Source organism: Argentina anserina, chromosome 6, assembly GCF_933775445.1.
Source record: "Argentina anserina chromosome 6, drPotAnse1.1, whole genome shotgun sequence".
NCBI lineage: Eukaryota > Viridiplantae > Streptophyta > Magnoliopsida > Rosales > Rosaceae > Argentina > Argentina anserina.
Genome location: NC_065877.1, coordinates 24,784,910 through 24,801,653, shown reverse-complemented (window position 1 = coordinate 24,801,653; position 16,744 = coordinate 24,784,910). Strand labels below are relative to the sequence as shown.

General features: G+C 36.3%; 2 protein-coding genes and 1 pseudogene across 2 annotated transcripts; 1 reads left to right on the top strand and 2 right to left on the bottom strand.

Moving 5' to 3' along the window:
- Positions 1–687: 687 nt before the first annotated feature.
- Positions 688–7,425, bottom strand: LOC126799227 (protein JINGUBANG-like; annotated as a pseudogene).
- A 2,982-nt stretch (positions 7,426–10,407) lies between these two features.
- Positions 10,408–13,593, top strand: LOC126799226 (uncharacterized). Its single transcript, XM_050526385.1, has 4 exons — positions 10,408–10,964; positions 11,692–12,136; positions 12,224–12,339; positions 12,912–13,593. Exons 1-4 carry the CDS (start codon positions 10,625–10,627, stop codon positions 13,325–13,327), a joined length of 1,317 nt encoding a protein of 438 aa, XP_050382342.1. The 5' UTR covers positions 10,408–10,624; the 3' UTR covers positions 13,328–13,593.
- Positions 13,594–13,726: 133 nt separating this feature from the next.
- On the bottom strand, positions 13,727–16,521 carry LOC126799228 (auxin-responsive protein IAA27-like). The gene is made up of 5 exons (XM_050526386.1): positions 15,774–16,521; positions 15,049–15,278; positions 14,611–14,752; positions 14,182–14,243; positions 13,727–14,068 (listed from the first exon to the last, which is right to left on the bottom strand). The coding sequence occupies exons 1-5, from the start codon at positions 16,307–16,309 to the stop codon at positions 13,977–13,979; spliced, it is 1,062 nt and encodes a 353-aa protein (XP_050382343.1). The 5' UTR covers positions 16,310–16,521; the 3' UTR covers positions 13,727–13,976.
- Positions 16,522–16,744: the final 223 nt, after the last annotated feature.

Sequence of the window (16,744 nt, the reverse complement as noted above, 5' to 3'; positions counted from 1 at the left end):
CCTACGCATCTTTTGTTACGTCATCTACAGGCTTTTGAGGGTCGACGAGCATTCTCACAGTGAGCGAAACTCGAACGACGGATTGGAAATGCAGCACTCTTATTTATCACCGCGCATACATCTGCAGTCGATGTAAAGAAGCAATTTTTTTGAAGTTTACACACTACCGTACCCTTCATGGTTTCATCACCGGCCATGTCCCTGAAGCTTCTTTCATACATGGTCCCTGTCTCCCTGAGCTTCAACACTATATTCTTTCATCTATTGCAATGTGTAACATTAAATGGTCAACAGCTCATACCAATTTGCTGCATATATGTGGCCGGAAACTCATTACCTAAGAGCATCAGCAGTACTCAATGTCATTGTTTTTTTCTTTGGAAATTCTTTTTATGTTTTGGTTTATAAGACTGTTATCCATATACAAGACCGATGCAGCAGTGTTTCATAACTTTCATTCATTCAGATTCGTATTTCTCGACACGAACTAATTTCTGCTTAAGTGAGGCATAACCTCATCGATTAGCATTGTTGAAGCCACAACCAGTTAGCTACTACAAATACAAGTCAGCTACACCTCATCGATTAGCATAGTTAAACACAACTAATTAGCTATAAGTACAAGTGAGCTACGTACTACCATTACGTTCGTACGCAGTCTCCAAAATAAAGTTGCATTACCCTTAGCTACAGCTCAAAATACTCACTCACCTTGTGTTAAACACCCACTATTACCACTACTACTTTTGGATGTCACACGCCACACTTTGAGAACACCATCAAGACTCCCAGTGCAGATTGTGCAACCATCCTCAGTCTCTTCTCCTAGCCTTCCCACAAATGCTGCTGCACACCTGATCGGCCCTCTGTGACCCACGAGGACTGCTAGACAAGTATGCAGACCATCAGAGTCCTTGGACCAAATCCTACTCGTCAAATCAGCCGAGCCACGCACCACTGGCCAAGCACATCACTGCATGGGTGTGACCCTGGAGTGCACCGCCGTATTGCACCTGCCCCGAGAACCAACCCCTAAGCCAAAAATGTATATACCCGTCAGTGCAGTTCCGTACAAGACTGCACCATCAGCTGTTAGGGCTAGGGTCTTGACGGGGGAGTACTTGGCCGGTAGAGTCACGGTGAGTGAATGTGGAAGCTGGTCGCCGCGACAAAAGTTGCGTCGCCAGACTCGGACCGTTGCATCGTCCGAGGCTGTGTAGATGATACCGTCGTCGGCAGCAATGATAGCGTTAATTGGCTCCGCATGAGCTTGGATCGTTTCAATGCATTTGAGGTCTGAGATTCTCCATACTTTCATTGTTTTGTCGATGGAATCTGTATAGAGAACGTGCTCTGCTACATTGATAGCTAGCGATGTTATGGCACCGATATGCTTCATCTGTTACATTGATATAACAGTTCACTATTAGTGACTGTTTCAACAACTGAAATCTACCAAAAGAGATTTCAGTTACTGGTTTTAGCTAGCTTCCAACAATTACACTTGAACAAGGGCTATCTATTGCCTATAAGAAATGTTATTCACAACTTCATTTTGTCTTGTGTAGTAATGGTAATAGACAGAGAACCAACAAGATCTGTATATTCAATAAATTGGTTATTTATACATTCCATATATACTAGTGTAATCAACCCTATTTTGATAGCCAACAAAAATATTGATAGCAAACGAGCATTTATTTTCTTTCAACACAGTACACACTCACACAACAATAAAACTATTCGCGCCACATTTTTACGTTTCTAATCACTTAAATAATTAACTAATATTACTGTAGGCAATGCTAACACTACATGTGTTGCAGATTATGATATACAGATATAGATCGAGAAGTATAAGGTTCATATTGATCGAGTGTGTTTCAGCCACACTCATGATAAACTACATCACCATTGAATAGAGCCTATGGTTCAAAATCTGATTCATATATGAGCATATAGGGCCTTCTAAATTTAGGCTTTAAATGCCTTAATTCTATGTGTAAAGTCTAGTCACATAAACACATCATATTATTTCCAAAACTATGCGACATTATTGTTAAGTAAAAATACCATCAATTTCTTTCAAATCTAATGGTTATTATTTATTTTGAAAATATCTAATGGTTATAATTTATTCTTTATATTTGACTTAGTTTTTCCCTTAATTAAATTTGATCACTTAATGATAATTTCTTACATCTTTAGCTTCAAGGATGTCATGAATTCAATTAATATCTTTAAATATATTTTCTTTCCATATTTAGATCTTTTGACTTTTTTTAATTTACTAATTAGTGCAACTGTGCAAAGAAATAAAACTTTTCATAAATAAAATATGATTTCAATATTAATTTTGTTAGAATTACACAACATATTTAGTGCAAAATATATATTCAAATTATATATTTTGTAGATGATTTATATATAGGACCCTTATATATATGTATTCACATATTCAAAAAAATATGCATTAAAAAAATTTAACCATGTTTTTTTTCTTTTCGGGAGTTTATTGGGGTTTTTTTTTTGTAATCGAAGGGAAAAAAAAGGTTGAAGAACAAATATTTGAGAAAAATATATTGAGGAAAAAATAGAACTCAAATGTATATAATAAAATATGCTTTTTAGTAAGGTTTAAAAAAACGTTAAGCGGTAACCGGGCGGACAGTCACCACCTAGCGCTTAGACGGCGTCTAGAAGGTTTTGAATTATTATATTTTTTATACATGTATTTAATACTATTTATATGATTAAAATATATGATGATTAAAAAAGTGCTCAATATTAATGTTCAAAAATCAAAATAGTCTCAACTCATCTAAAGTGCATACCATAATATTAGAAATTAGAACAAAAGGTAAATATTTTTTACAATCACAAATGGCCTAACCTCCAAATAAAATAATGAGATTAAAAATTAAAAATAAAAGTCAAACAGCCTATGACCGCCTAGGTAGGCCACCCAGGACCACTTAAGCCCGTCTATGACCGCCTAGGCGGCCGCTTAATCACCTGACCGCCATAGACAACCGAATAGCCTAAAAACGCAACGATGACCTGCCACCTAAGCGCCTAGACGGTCTAGACAACTGTTTTTTATAACACTGGTTTTTAGATAGGGAGCTTATATTCATACCTCCTAAATTGACACATCAACCTCCTTCTTTTTTCATATTAACATTGAAAAGTCAATGTATATGGAATGACAAAAAAAAACATTAAGAGTACAAATATAAATTAAAAGAAATAAAATAAAATGAGTCCAAGAATTATATATCCAGAATCATTCACAAACGATAATTAAGTAAAATTTAATGTCATTTTGAAAGGTTATATAATTTATGGGCAGTGACTGATGTATTTTCTGAAATATGCATGATGCTCGCACACTCGGTTGAAATATATGTTTGTGATTTAGCTTCTAATTACGGTAAGTTTATTTTTCGGTTCCACCGCATTTTTCATGATTAATGATGGGATTAAAAACTTAAATATAAATATATATATATATGATGTTGTACTGTAATCTATGTATCATGGACACGGCACCAGAGTCACGTATTGTGTGTCCGTGTCAGACACGAATACAGACACACAGTAATACACTCGGACACGCGAACTGATATCTGAACACGGCTTGGACACTCGAATTGGTATTTGGACGCAATCGTGTCCTTAAAGGGACACGCGAATTGAGTTCGGTTTCTTGAATTCAAGCTGCTGCTACCACACCGAAGCGTCTCTAAGTCATCTACTGCATTCCAAACTCACCTCGGAGTCTTCATTTGGCTCGCCGGCCCTAAGGTTTCATGCCCAAAATCAAAACAAAGAAGGAAGGATGGGGAAGATTAGGATCCGATTTGAATCAAGTAAATAGCTATGGAGGAGGACTGGGTTTACCAAACAGAGACCAAGGAGCTCGCCGAAGATGAATAATTTGCCAGAGATTCAAGCTTTTCCATCAGCCTCTAATCCCAGGTTGTGGAGTTCGAACTTTGATGGATGTTTTGAGACCATAGTTTTGAAGAGAATGAGGAGACGATTCCGATGACAGTGATGTATGCTCGAGTCTCGCCGGATCGACGACGGCGCTGCAAGGTGAATGAGAAGGTGTGGTGCGATGCTCGGTGGAGAAGAAGAAGAAAGAAGTGGGTACTGAGTTGTCGGTGGAGAAGAAAATGAAAGAGGAGAAGTGGGCTTAGTTTTTTTTTTGGTGAACGAAAAAAAATGGGTTTCTAGTAGAAGGGTTGGAATTTCTCAAGCCTTACCCCAATAGCCCAAACTCTGGTATTTTAAAATTTGATTCGACGAGGGAGATTTGACATTGTTAGATCAGTTGGTTATAATTCAGTCGCGTAACACAAATTGAAATGAAGCACTTTGTGCGACGTTCTTAACATGTTTTTTACCTCAATTTGTACTTTGCTTAGCCTTTATTGTTGTACTATTAAGTCATTGAGTAATAGTAAGAGTCTTGAGCGGTATTGGATGCATTTTTGTGCTTACATGAGTTTAAAACGCATAATTGGTCTAGAGTCCTAGTTTGACTAGGAATTCTTGTTATGTTTTGAATCTAATTATCTCTTACTTATGATTTTATTTTCTTATTTTCAGATTGGATTGAAGAGATAATTAAAGAAAAAGAGATTGAGCCAAATCATGCAACAATTAAATATAAGATGATCATTAAGGGACTAAAGCATGACATGTTTTAGGGAATAAAATATAGCATGATTTAAGGGATTAAAGCATGACATGTTTTAGGGAATAAAACTTGCCATGATTTAAGGGATTAAATCATGACATTATAATATGAGGAAAGATGCAACTACCCTCATTCTTTCCTCTATATATACATGGATTCATCTCTCAAATAAGATCACTTCTCATTTGCATTCAAGAGCCAAAACTCTACCAAAACACTACCATAAACTTCCCTCACAAATTAACCAAGCCATCCACCCCAAAACTTTCATTATCTCCACCGAGTTTCACTTATTGCAGTCGTACCTCTAAGGTTCTTACAACGTGTGATTCTCGCAACTCATCTCCATGGCTTCGTCTATTTGTGTTAATCTACAATTCTTTGTCTATGAAGATTGTAAGTTGTTGTTTATGTGGAAATATTTGTTTTGTATTTGTTTTATAATTTTCAGATTATATTTGATATTTTTTATAACTATACCGAATTTATGTTCTTATAATTATTGAAGTTTTATATTTTTATTGTTGTGTTCTAATCATCTTTCTCATATTTTTAGATAATTTTCAGATATGTGCATATGAATTTAGTGCTTGGATGCAGTCCCTAAAATTGTGTTTGAGTGTTAGATTCATCAACCATATTGACAGAAATCAAATCATGCCCTAAGTCGGTTCGGTTTGTGTTGATTAAAAGTGGTAAAAATTCTGGAAATTTTCATGTGAAACCATGGTAGGTGACGCCACACATGAAACATGTCTCCAACAAAGATTTGGTGCTTAAATGTAATCTTGTTTGATTTCTACTCCAAGTGTTATTGAATTCGATTACATGCAAATTTAGATTAGACCCTAAGTCAATCTAAATGTTAATTGAAATCTTGCATGATTAGATGATCCCCTAAGGCTCTAATTGTATTGGTGTCTAAAAAATATGTAATTGGTTGAACTAGAATGCATGATAGGTTCGAACTTGTAATTATGTGGTGTAATGGTAAATTTGGTTTAAGTTTGTTAAAGAGAAGTCGATCATGTAAATAGTAATTTAGGTTTTATTTTAATAGTTAATAATCAATCTCAAACCCCCCATTATTTGTTTACACTAAAAGTTTAGAGTTCCCTTCAATTCTCCGGAAAGAACGATCCATGCTTATTCTATACTAACGATGATGTTTTACAGGGTTTATTATAAACGTTTTAATTAACGCTGTATCACAAATTTAAGTAAAACGTTTTTAAAACACAAGAGAATGTTAGAAAGTGTCATATAATAGAATTTTCTATATAATATATGTATAAATTTATATTTAAAGTAATATTTAATTAAAGTTTCCACCATGTGTCCGTGTCCAAAAAAAATTGATATGTCGTGTCAACGTATCGTATCGTATCCAATACGAACACTCGTGTCCGTGTCCGTGCTACTTAGACTGTAATCTAAACAAACATGCTTTGAATCTCGAAAAAAGTTAAGGACTTATTGAATAAAAAAAATATCATTGTCGAATGTTCAAAATTAAAGGAGATCTAATCAATAATTTTAGAGGTATGATATAATTTTATTAATTCAATTGGACTATGGCCATTTTGGGAAAAATATGGAGGTATAAATAACATTTCACTATATTATAAAAGTAAATTAAAGGTCCACTCATCAAGGAGGTCTAAGTGCTAATTTGATAGATATGAATAAAAACTCATTTTTAAATACTAAAAAAAACCCATTAGATTTGGAAAAGATTTTGATTGTTTTTCTACTTAACAATGATATTGCATAAATTTGAAAAATATATGATGTGTCTATGTGACTAAACATGACACATAAGATTAAGTTCTTTGAGGCCTAAATTTTTAAGGTTAACAATCATTTTCCTTCATGTAACTAAGTTCAACTCCAATAATTAAGTCCAGAAGATCTGTAAGCTCATTCTATAATCTGTTCTGTGTAGCTAGATTTACTCCAATCCAAATATTAAGTAATTAGGGCACAACCAATTAGATTAAGTAATTAACACTTCTCTACCCTACATGTCATTCATCAATATTCTTAGTCGCACACAAGCATGCATGTATCAAACAAAGAAGGATATATAGCTCCTAACTGACACACCAACCATGCATAGTATCAATAAACACGGATACAAACCAAACAAATGTCGGACACCTCGCTTGTACGTACTTACCGTCTTATCTTTCCCTGCAATGTAAAAGCTCCGGACATAACTACCCATTTTGGGAATCGTAGCCAATCTCTGATGCTTCAATCCTCCATCCCATGTTCTCTGCCATATTATCACCTTGCCGTCACCATAAGCAGCATAAACCCTATGATGAGACACCTCCAGTGCCACCACCATGCAAGCTTTGGTCTTGAGCTGCCCGCATTCTATAAACTCGGGTAGCTTCCAAACCCTAATGACATTGGTATCTGAGCCGGAGTAACTAGGCCATTGGAGGCGGCGATGGACAAGATCTGGCCGTCCTTTTTGAGGACGGAGGATATGCAGCGGTAGGCGGTGAGGAGGTCGGGCAAGCGTGGCGGCTTCGTGTTCGGGAAAAAGAAGGAGAGACGTCATTGTTGCTACGGCGAGGTGAGGTATAAGGAAATTGTGAGAAGGAGGGTTCTTTGGTTGAAATAATGCCTCTTGTGAAGCCAGTGAAGCGCTCGTTTTTCTCTGTCGCAAAAGATGGGGTTGAGGGAGAGTAGTTCTGTGAGGCCATTCCTTATTGAGAATATGAGAGCTAGGAGATTGGTGATGGAGCATATGATGAAATGAGTTTGTTGGTGAATGACTATGGTGATGATCGAAATCAATCAAATGTTTAGATGCAACTTAAAATGGTGTAATGGATTTTTTGGTATGCATTGATGCAATGCCTAGCGATATGGTGTAATGACTTTCTACTTTAATTGGTAGTGAACTAAGTGAAGGTATAACTGCCGCACAGAATTGAATGACATTGTACGTTGGAGTAGTATTCTAATGAGCAACATAGTCCCATGTGATCTTCCTCAATTTCACACGCGTATCGATCATCATACAATATGTCTCTAAAACTTGATTAAAAACACTAGGTCAAAAAACCTTCAGACAGCAGTTTTGACTTGATTAAAAATTAAATCTGATGGTGCCATAAGTTGTGTTGTATTACAGGACCGTTATCATAATTTTTTTCATATGCCAGACTTTAAAAAATTAAAACCTTGATCAAGTTTCAATGAGGACAAAAAAATTTTAGTGTGCATGTGACAAATAAAATGTCTTATAATATGCCTTATAAGATGACGTCGTATTCCAGACACTAAGAAATAATAGTTTAGATGCAACTTATAAAATATATTAGAAAGACTAAAACTTGAATAAGTATCAATAACGACATATAAAACACTATTAATCAATTTTTAGTGTGACTAAGGCTTATAATTTTGACGGTCCGGTTCAAGGGCCACATAATTTTACACAGTTTTCTAGTCATTATATCTAATTAGATTTAATGGTCTTGATTAGTTTCCACATGATGTGGCAAATGACATGGATTTATTTGTGTTTCTCAACTAAGAAATAAATAAACATAATTCAAATACTCTTAAAAATCAAAACAAAAATTGAGAAAGGAGCTAGCATTGATCATCTTCAACCCAGGGTAAAATGATAGAAACAAATCAACTAAAAGGATCTTTAGATAAAATTACACCACCTTCATAGGATCAATATGGTTATTTAAAGCTTGTGTATACGGTTTCTCATCTTTGATCTCTTTTTTTTTTTTTTGCAGATCTTTGCCCTCAAATTGTTATTACATAAAAATATGAAATCTCATGAAGATAAAATGAAGCAAGAACCAGATTCTCAAAAGAACGATATGCATCTAGGAATTGATTTTCATGTCAACTAATTATTTTTCTCTAATAGGTAGTATTTTCGATTATGATTCACCTCATTTAGGAACCACTATTATAGATATCATAACACCCTGCAACTATGCACCACGATCTACATACATTTAGTTTAGAATCACCATCCCAGATGAACCGTGAGTAATTCTCCCCAAAATTGCGATTTTTGAACCATCAAATTGAAATCCTAGTTCTTTATTCACCACACCACTTGACCACTTTATCAATTTCACTTGAAACCCCTTTATTTTTCATATTATACCCGCGCTACTAGCTTGTTGTCTTTGCAGGTGCCGGGCGCACCTACTTCTTCTCGTTTCTGAAGAATAATACATCTATGTTCTTCACATTGTTTTTTGTTTTTGTTTATTTATATTTTCAATTAAAGTTATTTCTTGGCTGAGAAATACAAATAAATCCATGTCATTTGCCACATCATTTGAAAAACTAATCAAGACCATTAAACCTAATTGGATATGATGGCTAGAAAATTGTGTAAAATATTGTGTAAAATTATGTGGTCCTTGAACTAGACCCAATTTTGACATAAAATACAATAACTTGTATGGTAGTGTTGCATTCCTAGCACCACAGGCTTCCATCATAATATTTTCAAATGTTAGGTCTTGAAAACACATATTAAGTTGTATACAAGAGTCTTCTCATGAGGTATTTGTAGAGTAATTGGAGACTTATTTATTAATGGTTTTTAAGACGCACTTTTCAATCACATTATAGCATATTAACCATTCAGATTTTAAATCTATATATACATAGATTACTTATATAAATTTTTAACCAAATTAACGATAATTAAGGTATCAAACTACATTAAATCAATAGACAAATAAAATCTATCAGAATAAACTAATTAAGTTTATAATTGGTAAATCACATTTATAAATATTTTAATAATTTTTAATTTAGAAAAAATTGCATAAGTGACTTAAGAACTAAACGGTCGAGCTGTGGATACTTGATCCTTATTAACTAAATAGTCGAACTGTGGATAGGACTGTAAGTAAGCTCAAGCTGCTCGTGTTCGGCTCGCTTTTAGTCTGTTCGGCTTGAGCTTGTAAAATTAAATGAGCCGAGTTTGAGTTCAATATTAAGCCCGACCTTGAAAATGAGCCGAGTTTGAACAATAAGTATTCAACTCGTTCGACTCGTTGAGCTCGCGAGCTAGCTCGAACTTGTTAAAAGCTCGGTTCGTTAATAAACTTTCACTCATTAACTTTTATAGTATACATAAAGTATAATTTTTATATAAGAAATAATATTAAAATATAATATTAGTTGGAAAGAACTGAAAGACTTCTTTCTATAATAATTAGTTAAAAACTTTAAGTTCAATAACAAGTTTGATTTGTTATTTTTAGTTTATTACAAATATAAGGGATTTTGTGTGATGCTATGATATAGATTTCAAATTTTTCTTTTTAATTTCTAAATTTTAAAATTTTAATTTCATACATTTAAGGCCGCTCAATTCGAGTTCGATCTCATCTAATAAAATGAGCCGGCCCGAGCTCAGCTCGAGCTTTTTCAAGCCGAGTCAAGCTTGAACATGAAGCACAAAAATCAAATTTTAGCCCAGCTCGAGCTCGATCGAATGAAAATGAGCCAAACATGAACAAACTAATATTTGGCTCGGCTCAGCTCATTTACACCCTTAATTGTGGATACATAGTCCTTTTTTACTAAACGATCGAGCTGTGATCGAAAAGTTGGCGAAACTAGAAAGTCATCAACTTAGTAGTGCTCGTTAGAATGCTCTCACTTTTCAATTACATCAGATACAATATTAGAATATGTACAATCCAGTATTATAACCGAACATGATTTAAATAAATTAAATATATATTTTCCGATAAATTTCTCTTTCCTCTTCCTAATTTCCTATTATACCCTCTTATATATCGACAAAGTGAACAAACCCATTTAATTTACCCCACACTGGACGAGGCTCCCTCTCTCACTCTCTTTCTCACTCTCGTTGGCTCCGAAATATCACAGGAAGAAATGAGTCTCCTGTCTCCTCCCGCCGGAAAAGCCCCAACCAAAATTCTCGACCGCGTCCTCTCCTCCCGCCGCTACGCCTCCCATCCCGACGCCGAAGACGACGAATCCAAGACCAAGAAACACCTCCCCCTCTCCTTCTTCACCACCCGCATCACCAACTACTTGACCCGAACCGGACCCGTCTGGCCCTGCCTCCTCCTCCTCGCCTTCGTCGTCCTCCTCATCTTCTCCCTCATCTTCAACTCCCGCCGATTCGTCTGCGTCTCCCCCTACGACCCCGCCTCCCGCTCCGGCTTCGACGGCCTCGAGTCCGATTTCGGATCCCTCGGCGTCCCCTGGTGTAAGTATTTCCGGGTCGGGTCGGATCTCAATTAACCTAAAGTCGCGGTCTTTACTCTTGGATCTGAGCTTTTGATTTTAATTCTGATAGCCCATTCATCATTCAGGGGTGGATTTAAATCTCATGACAACAACTTGTTGTTTTTAGTTTAGTTTAGACTTAATGCACCATTAACTTTAGCCGCTGAGGATTTGCTAATGACCTTAGTGACACTGGCCTTTATGGTTTATACTAGAAATCAATTTTCGATGTATTACCAAATTCATTATAACAAGTTATGATGATTTTAATTTTTCATTGTAAAAAGTGCTCTGATTTTAAGCATTTTGATGGTTAAAGTCAGGATCTTTATGAGTTCATAGTAAAGGGAGTGTTAGGATTTTTTTGGGTTCCTTTGTTTAGTTCAGATAACTCAATGCACTGTTAAATATTGTTGCTGACGATTTGCTTATGAACTACTGGCACTGGGTATGTAAATTGATACTAGAAATCTGTGATTCAAATAGTGATGTATATACCAAAGTCATTATAAAAATTGCTATCTTGATTGTATATAGCTCCCCAGTATAATCTGCAGCTTAGAAGTGTGGTTAAAGTTAGAGTCTTTATCAGTTTGTGATAGTGAATGTTAGGATTTTTTTGGTTGCTTTGATTGGTCTGAGTTGCTTGTTTTTGGTATGAGATTGTATTTTTGTTTGATTCTTATAATCTCATCCTTGGCAAAAAGGCAGATCGAAACATGGAAAAACAGTTGATTGGACAACAAAGGATTTGATCAAGGCGCTGGAAGTGTTTGTACCAATCTATGAAACCCGACCGATCCAAAACAACATGTATGGGATGGGATTTGACCACAGCTTTGGTCTCTGGTTTATTGCGCAATGGCTGAAGCCAGATTTGATGATTGAGAGTGGTGCGTTCAAGGGGCATTCCACTTGGGTTTTGCGACAAGCAATGCCGGACAAGCCAATTGTGTCCCTCTCACCACGGCATCCTGAGAAGTATCTGAAGAAGGGGCCTGCATATGTTGATGAAAACTGTACATACTTTGCTGGAAAAGACTTCGTTGATTTTGGGAGTGTTGATTGGGAAAAAGTGATGAAGAAACATGGGATTACTGATCTCAGCCGTGTTCTTATCTTTTTTGATGACCATCAGAATGAATTGAAAAGGTACCTGCAATATCATATCTCAGTACAATTTCATGATAACCATTATTGGTTGCTGATAGTTTTCATATTCGATGTTTTGATGAGCAGAATAAAGCAGGCTCTGAAGGCTGGATTTCGCCATATGGTTTTTGAGGACAATTATGATACTGGAACTGGCGATCATTATTCCTTAAGGCAGATATGTGATCAATCCTACATTAGAGGTGCATATTACCTCATGATACTTTTCTTATCATTTCTATTTTTATTTCGTATGCTTTATGTTTTACAACACGCAACCATGCCTTTGTTTTCATACTTTTCTCCTGAAGCCTAACTTAAGTTGTCAAATTTTGAATGATAATAGTTTGTTGAATTCTAGAAACAATTTTTATCAAAACTTTAGGGGTCACCGAAAGATCGTGTGTAAGCAAGTAAGCATCTATCTGTAACTCATTCTAACAATGAAAGGGTTGTTGGTATAGCGGTCAGTCACTTGGTTTGCTCCCAAGTGGTCTGGGGTTCGACCCTCTCCCATGGTACCAACCTAGTGAAAAATAAAAAAATAAGCTAGTGTTTCCGGTTTCCCAAATGTTATGGGGTCAGGCAGGAAGCCTAGGGACTAGTCGGGTCAAAGATCAAGATACCCTTGTTTCCATAAGGAAAAAAAAAACTCATTGCTTGCCTGTGATTGATGGTTCAAAAGTTAACTCTGAAAGCTACAAGTTCCACAAAATTGACATTAAAAGTGTTGCTGGATTTGATTCAAACTATATTTTCCATTTGTGTACTTTAGGAGGTGGTCACAGTTGCTTTAAAGACAGTGATGAAGCTCGGATTAGGTCAAAAAGGAAGCATTTCTGGGAGAAAGCGGTTAATATTGAAGAACTTTGTGGACCAGATGATGCATGGTGGGGTGTTAGAGGGTACATGAGGGATAACTTTAACCACAGCCATAAGTTAATACCATATGCAGAACATTTTCAGAACAGCCGGTTTGTGGAATCAATTCTTGATGTTTACTGGGAGCTGCCACCAGTGGCAGGACCATCGCTCACACATCAGACTAGGTATGATCCTGCTCGTGCACCACCTCCCATTGTTGAAGATGGTCGGTATGGCTTATTCCAACGACTTGGTTTAACCAGATTTGATACTTCTGTATTTAACGGATACACTCAGATGGTTCACATTCAGATATCTAAACAGTAACTTTAGAGTTAGAAAATGAAGATGCTTGTTTAGGTTTCCATAGTTTGTTCATAATATGAATTTTGCTCTCATTCTCTCATAGCGTTCTTGCTTCTTCATTTCCTTGGTTTGCCTTCCTGTAGTGACAACTGTTCTGTACTAGTATCATGTCATAGCTGAATCGATTTCACTTATCCTTAAGCTGTCCACGATCTTATCCAAACCGTTTGAGTTACCAGGTCTGTTGTAATGCTTATAAATTTAATTAATTTTTACAATGTTTGGAAGCTTTGGATTTAGTTTAAAGCTGTTCTATTTGGAGTTGCGTTTCATGATATGCTGAGTTTACATAATTTGGTCCATAATTGTTTATGATGAACATGAATTTTGAGGTTGCTAATAAAAAGCTCAGTTTCATCCTTACAGCGTACCACCGAAACCGATAAGCATTTGTTCTTACGAAAATAAAACAAGGATTTGCAAGCAGCATACCTTTTACACAGTAGTTGGAATATATGGAGACACGAGAGATAACACCAAAACAACACATAACCTGGACAATTCCAGTGATGTTTTTTTTTTCTAACTAGTAGGACAATAGCCGGTCCTTCAGATACGCAAAAACGAGGATATTGGTAGAAAATGGAGGAATATGCAACAAGCACCCAACTTAAAGTCGATTCAATGGTGTCAGCATTGCCTTTTCCAAATGAGATGCTACGGTGTGTACTAGTTGCGGTTCTTGCCCCATAGCCCTTGGAGCTGCAGCCAAGAATAGAAACAGATAATTAGACTTTGGGAAAGGTAGATATCAAATCATACACTATTCAGTAAATCAAAAGGATTGAGTCAGTAATTTTAATAGTGAAACATACCAAGTCCAATTGCTTCTGAACCTTTCATGATCCTTAATTTCCTACATGTCTCAGTGAACATCCTGTACATACAAAACACTGATTACATAAAATGATCGCACAACTCACGAACTGTAAGGAAACTCAGATCAAAACAACTTAGAAAATGCAAGATACTTCAAGGAAAAGCTAGGTTATCAATATTTATGCGTATCAAAACTGATCCCTTTCAAAAAAACACAAATAATAATAACAAGACCTGATCTGCAAGATGAGAACACAGAACACTGCTTTAAATGCATCAATAAGTCAATCCAACATCAGTTGAAAATAAAACTACAATCATAGATCACGGTGTATCTATTCCATCTGCTAGTATTTTCAATTTTAAACTTTACATTCTTCATGGAGTTCAGTTTCAAAGGGTGTAAAAAGAACATCTGAACTTACCCCCAAGGAACATCACCGACAAGCATCCAATCATCATCCTTGTCCTCAAAAGTAAGAACGTATTCAGAACCGTGGAGAAGATCCATCAACCGACTCTCACTCAGGCCATCCTTTTCTGGAAATCCATTAGAACTGCACTGCCCTGAATCACAGCCATTCACTTACAGATATAAGTACGTAGTTCATCTGGTTTACCATATGCATCTTTAAAAAAACCATAATATTCTTTTTAAGGCAGCTGATCTTGTTCTGGTTATAGAGACTATCGAGTCAACTGATAAACCTTGTTACCAGTAAATCCCTGTAATGAAACTGCTTTATAACAGCTTTTACTAAATACCAGCCTTAATTTATTTTCCGGATCAAAACCCTATAACTCAGTCAGCAAGTGCATGTGTGCCTTGCACCTGAGAGTGAAAGAGAGAAAGAGAACAGTACCAATTGTGAAGCAGCTAAACATCTTCTCCAAAGCCATAGAGAGTTCCATGTAGTTATTGTACATTTTAAGGTCAACCTTCCTTAGATATGGAGCACCATCCATGCTAACCTTCACATAAAGACACCCGGACCCTTGTTTGCCGTCGGCATCATCACTGTTTTTTGCCAAATTAGAGGCCATGGTGTTCTTTCGAAATGATCGAATTGGGGGCCATCCTACCACCTGTGCTCTGTTACATATGATTTAGTGTCAGTAATTCACCCTTTCACCAAAGTACCACTTCTGTGATGAAATTTCTAAACATTGATTAATGAACAGTTATACAAGTCAAGTCAATCAAACCGCATCTAGAGAGAAAATTACTCCTATATGAAGGCTATTGCAGAAACCAGAAGGAAAAATTACTAAAGAACCACAAAATGAATATGAAGTACAAAAATTGAGAGAGAAAAACCTGAGAGATAATAAAAACAACTTAACAGATCAGCTGATCTACAAATTAGAATTCTGCAAGTATAGCCGAAACATTTTGGCCCAAAAAATAAAAAATTTATACCAAAAAATGAAACTTCAAATTTTGTTCTTCTTTATGGATCAATTATTATCTTCCTTACTTCTCTTTAAAAGCAAACTTTTCTTGTGACCAAAACGGCATGTGCGGTACAAAATTAGCCCAGAAGAAAAGAAATTTGAGAAGTTACTCGGAGAAAAGAAGTGAGCTTACTTGGCAGCTGGAGGAGTAACATGCTCAGAGACCTGAGGCTTCTGCTTCTCTTGGACTGGCTTTGACTGAGGAACAACAGAAGCAGCAACTTCTTTCTTGGTTTGTCCAGACACACATAGCTGTTGTGTCTTAGCATTACCCTCACCTTTAGGAGAGAACAAGGCTGCTCCTTTATCAGCCTCAGATCCGTTACTCATACGAAAAACCCATTTCTCGGAAGATTCATCAATGGCATCAGAGAAACCCCTCTTAGCCCCAGACACAGGGTTAGTCCTTGAAGGGTTTGGAGGGTAGCCATTTTGCTTATTGTCCTCCAAATCCTTGCCAAAAATGGAAAGACCAAGTCCTTGTTTTCTCTCAGGAGACTGAGAGCCAGGCAAGCCAAGCCTCAGCTCAGTCTCCTTCAGGTTGAAAGCAGAGGTCTTGGCATCCTCTGTGCTTGAGTGAGCAGAGGAAGAGGAAAGCCTATCAGAGCTTCTTTCCATTGGAGAAGTCTCTGCTAAGCCTATGTAGTCATGTTCCAGTGGTACAGACATCAAGGTTTGGAGCTCAAGAGATGACAGTAGATTGACTAGAAACTGAATGAGTTGAAAGAACTTCAAGAGAGAGAGAGAGAGAGAGAGAGAACTAGGCAGAGTCTGGTTAAGTTCTAAAGGGCTTGGTTATGTTTTGATGCAGAGAGGAAGCTTCTGTAGCCTTTCTATAGCTGCATTATTTTCTCTGCTTTTCTTTGCATTTTATCAGAAACTCATGAGCTTTTTCTTTATTGCAGGTTTGCGGCAATGATGAAAGCATGTCTACATGGTTTAACAATTAAAAAGCTATCTTTAAGCCTTTAATTGACCTCTAATACCAAATTACCTTACTAATTTTCCTAAATACTTCCCGAATTATACAAAGTTGTATCTAAAGCTATAATCTTCAGCAATTAGAAATCTCCTGATCAATCAATATACAAATCTTAGTCGATC

Bases quoted from the DNA above. Each gene is read 5' to 3' on its own strand.
- LOC126799228 (XM_050526386.1), bottom strand. From the start codon at position 16,309: ATGTCTGTACCACTGGAACATGACTACATAGGCTTAGCAGAGACTTCT. The intron at 15,279-15,773 runs GTAAGCTCACTT...CATATGTAACAG, and splicing joins GTTACTCCTCCAGCTGCCAA to AGCACAGGTGGTAGGATGGC. The intron at 14,069-14,181 runs GTATGTTTCACT...TCTTGGCTGCAG, and splicing joins TTCAGAAGCAATTGGACTTG to CTCCAAGGGCTATGGGGCAA.
- LOC126799226 (XM_050526385.1), top strand. From the start codon at position 10,625: ATGAGTCTCCTGTCTCCTCCCGCCGGAAAAGCCCCAACCAAAATTCTC. The intron at 10,965-11,691 runs GTAAGTATTTCC...CTTGGCAAAAAG, and splicing joins ATCCCTCGGCGTCCCCTGGT to GCAGATCGAAACATGGAAAA. The intron at 12,137-12,223 runs GTACCTGCAATA...TTTGATGAGCAG, and splicing joins CATCAGAATGAATTGAAAAG to AATAAAGCAGGCTCTGAAGG.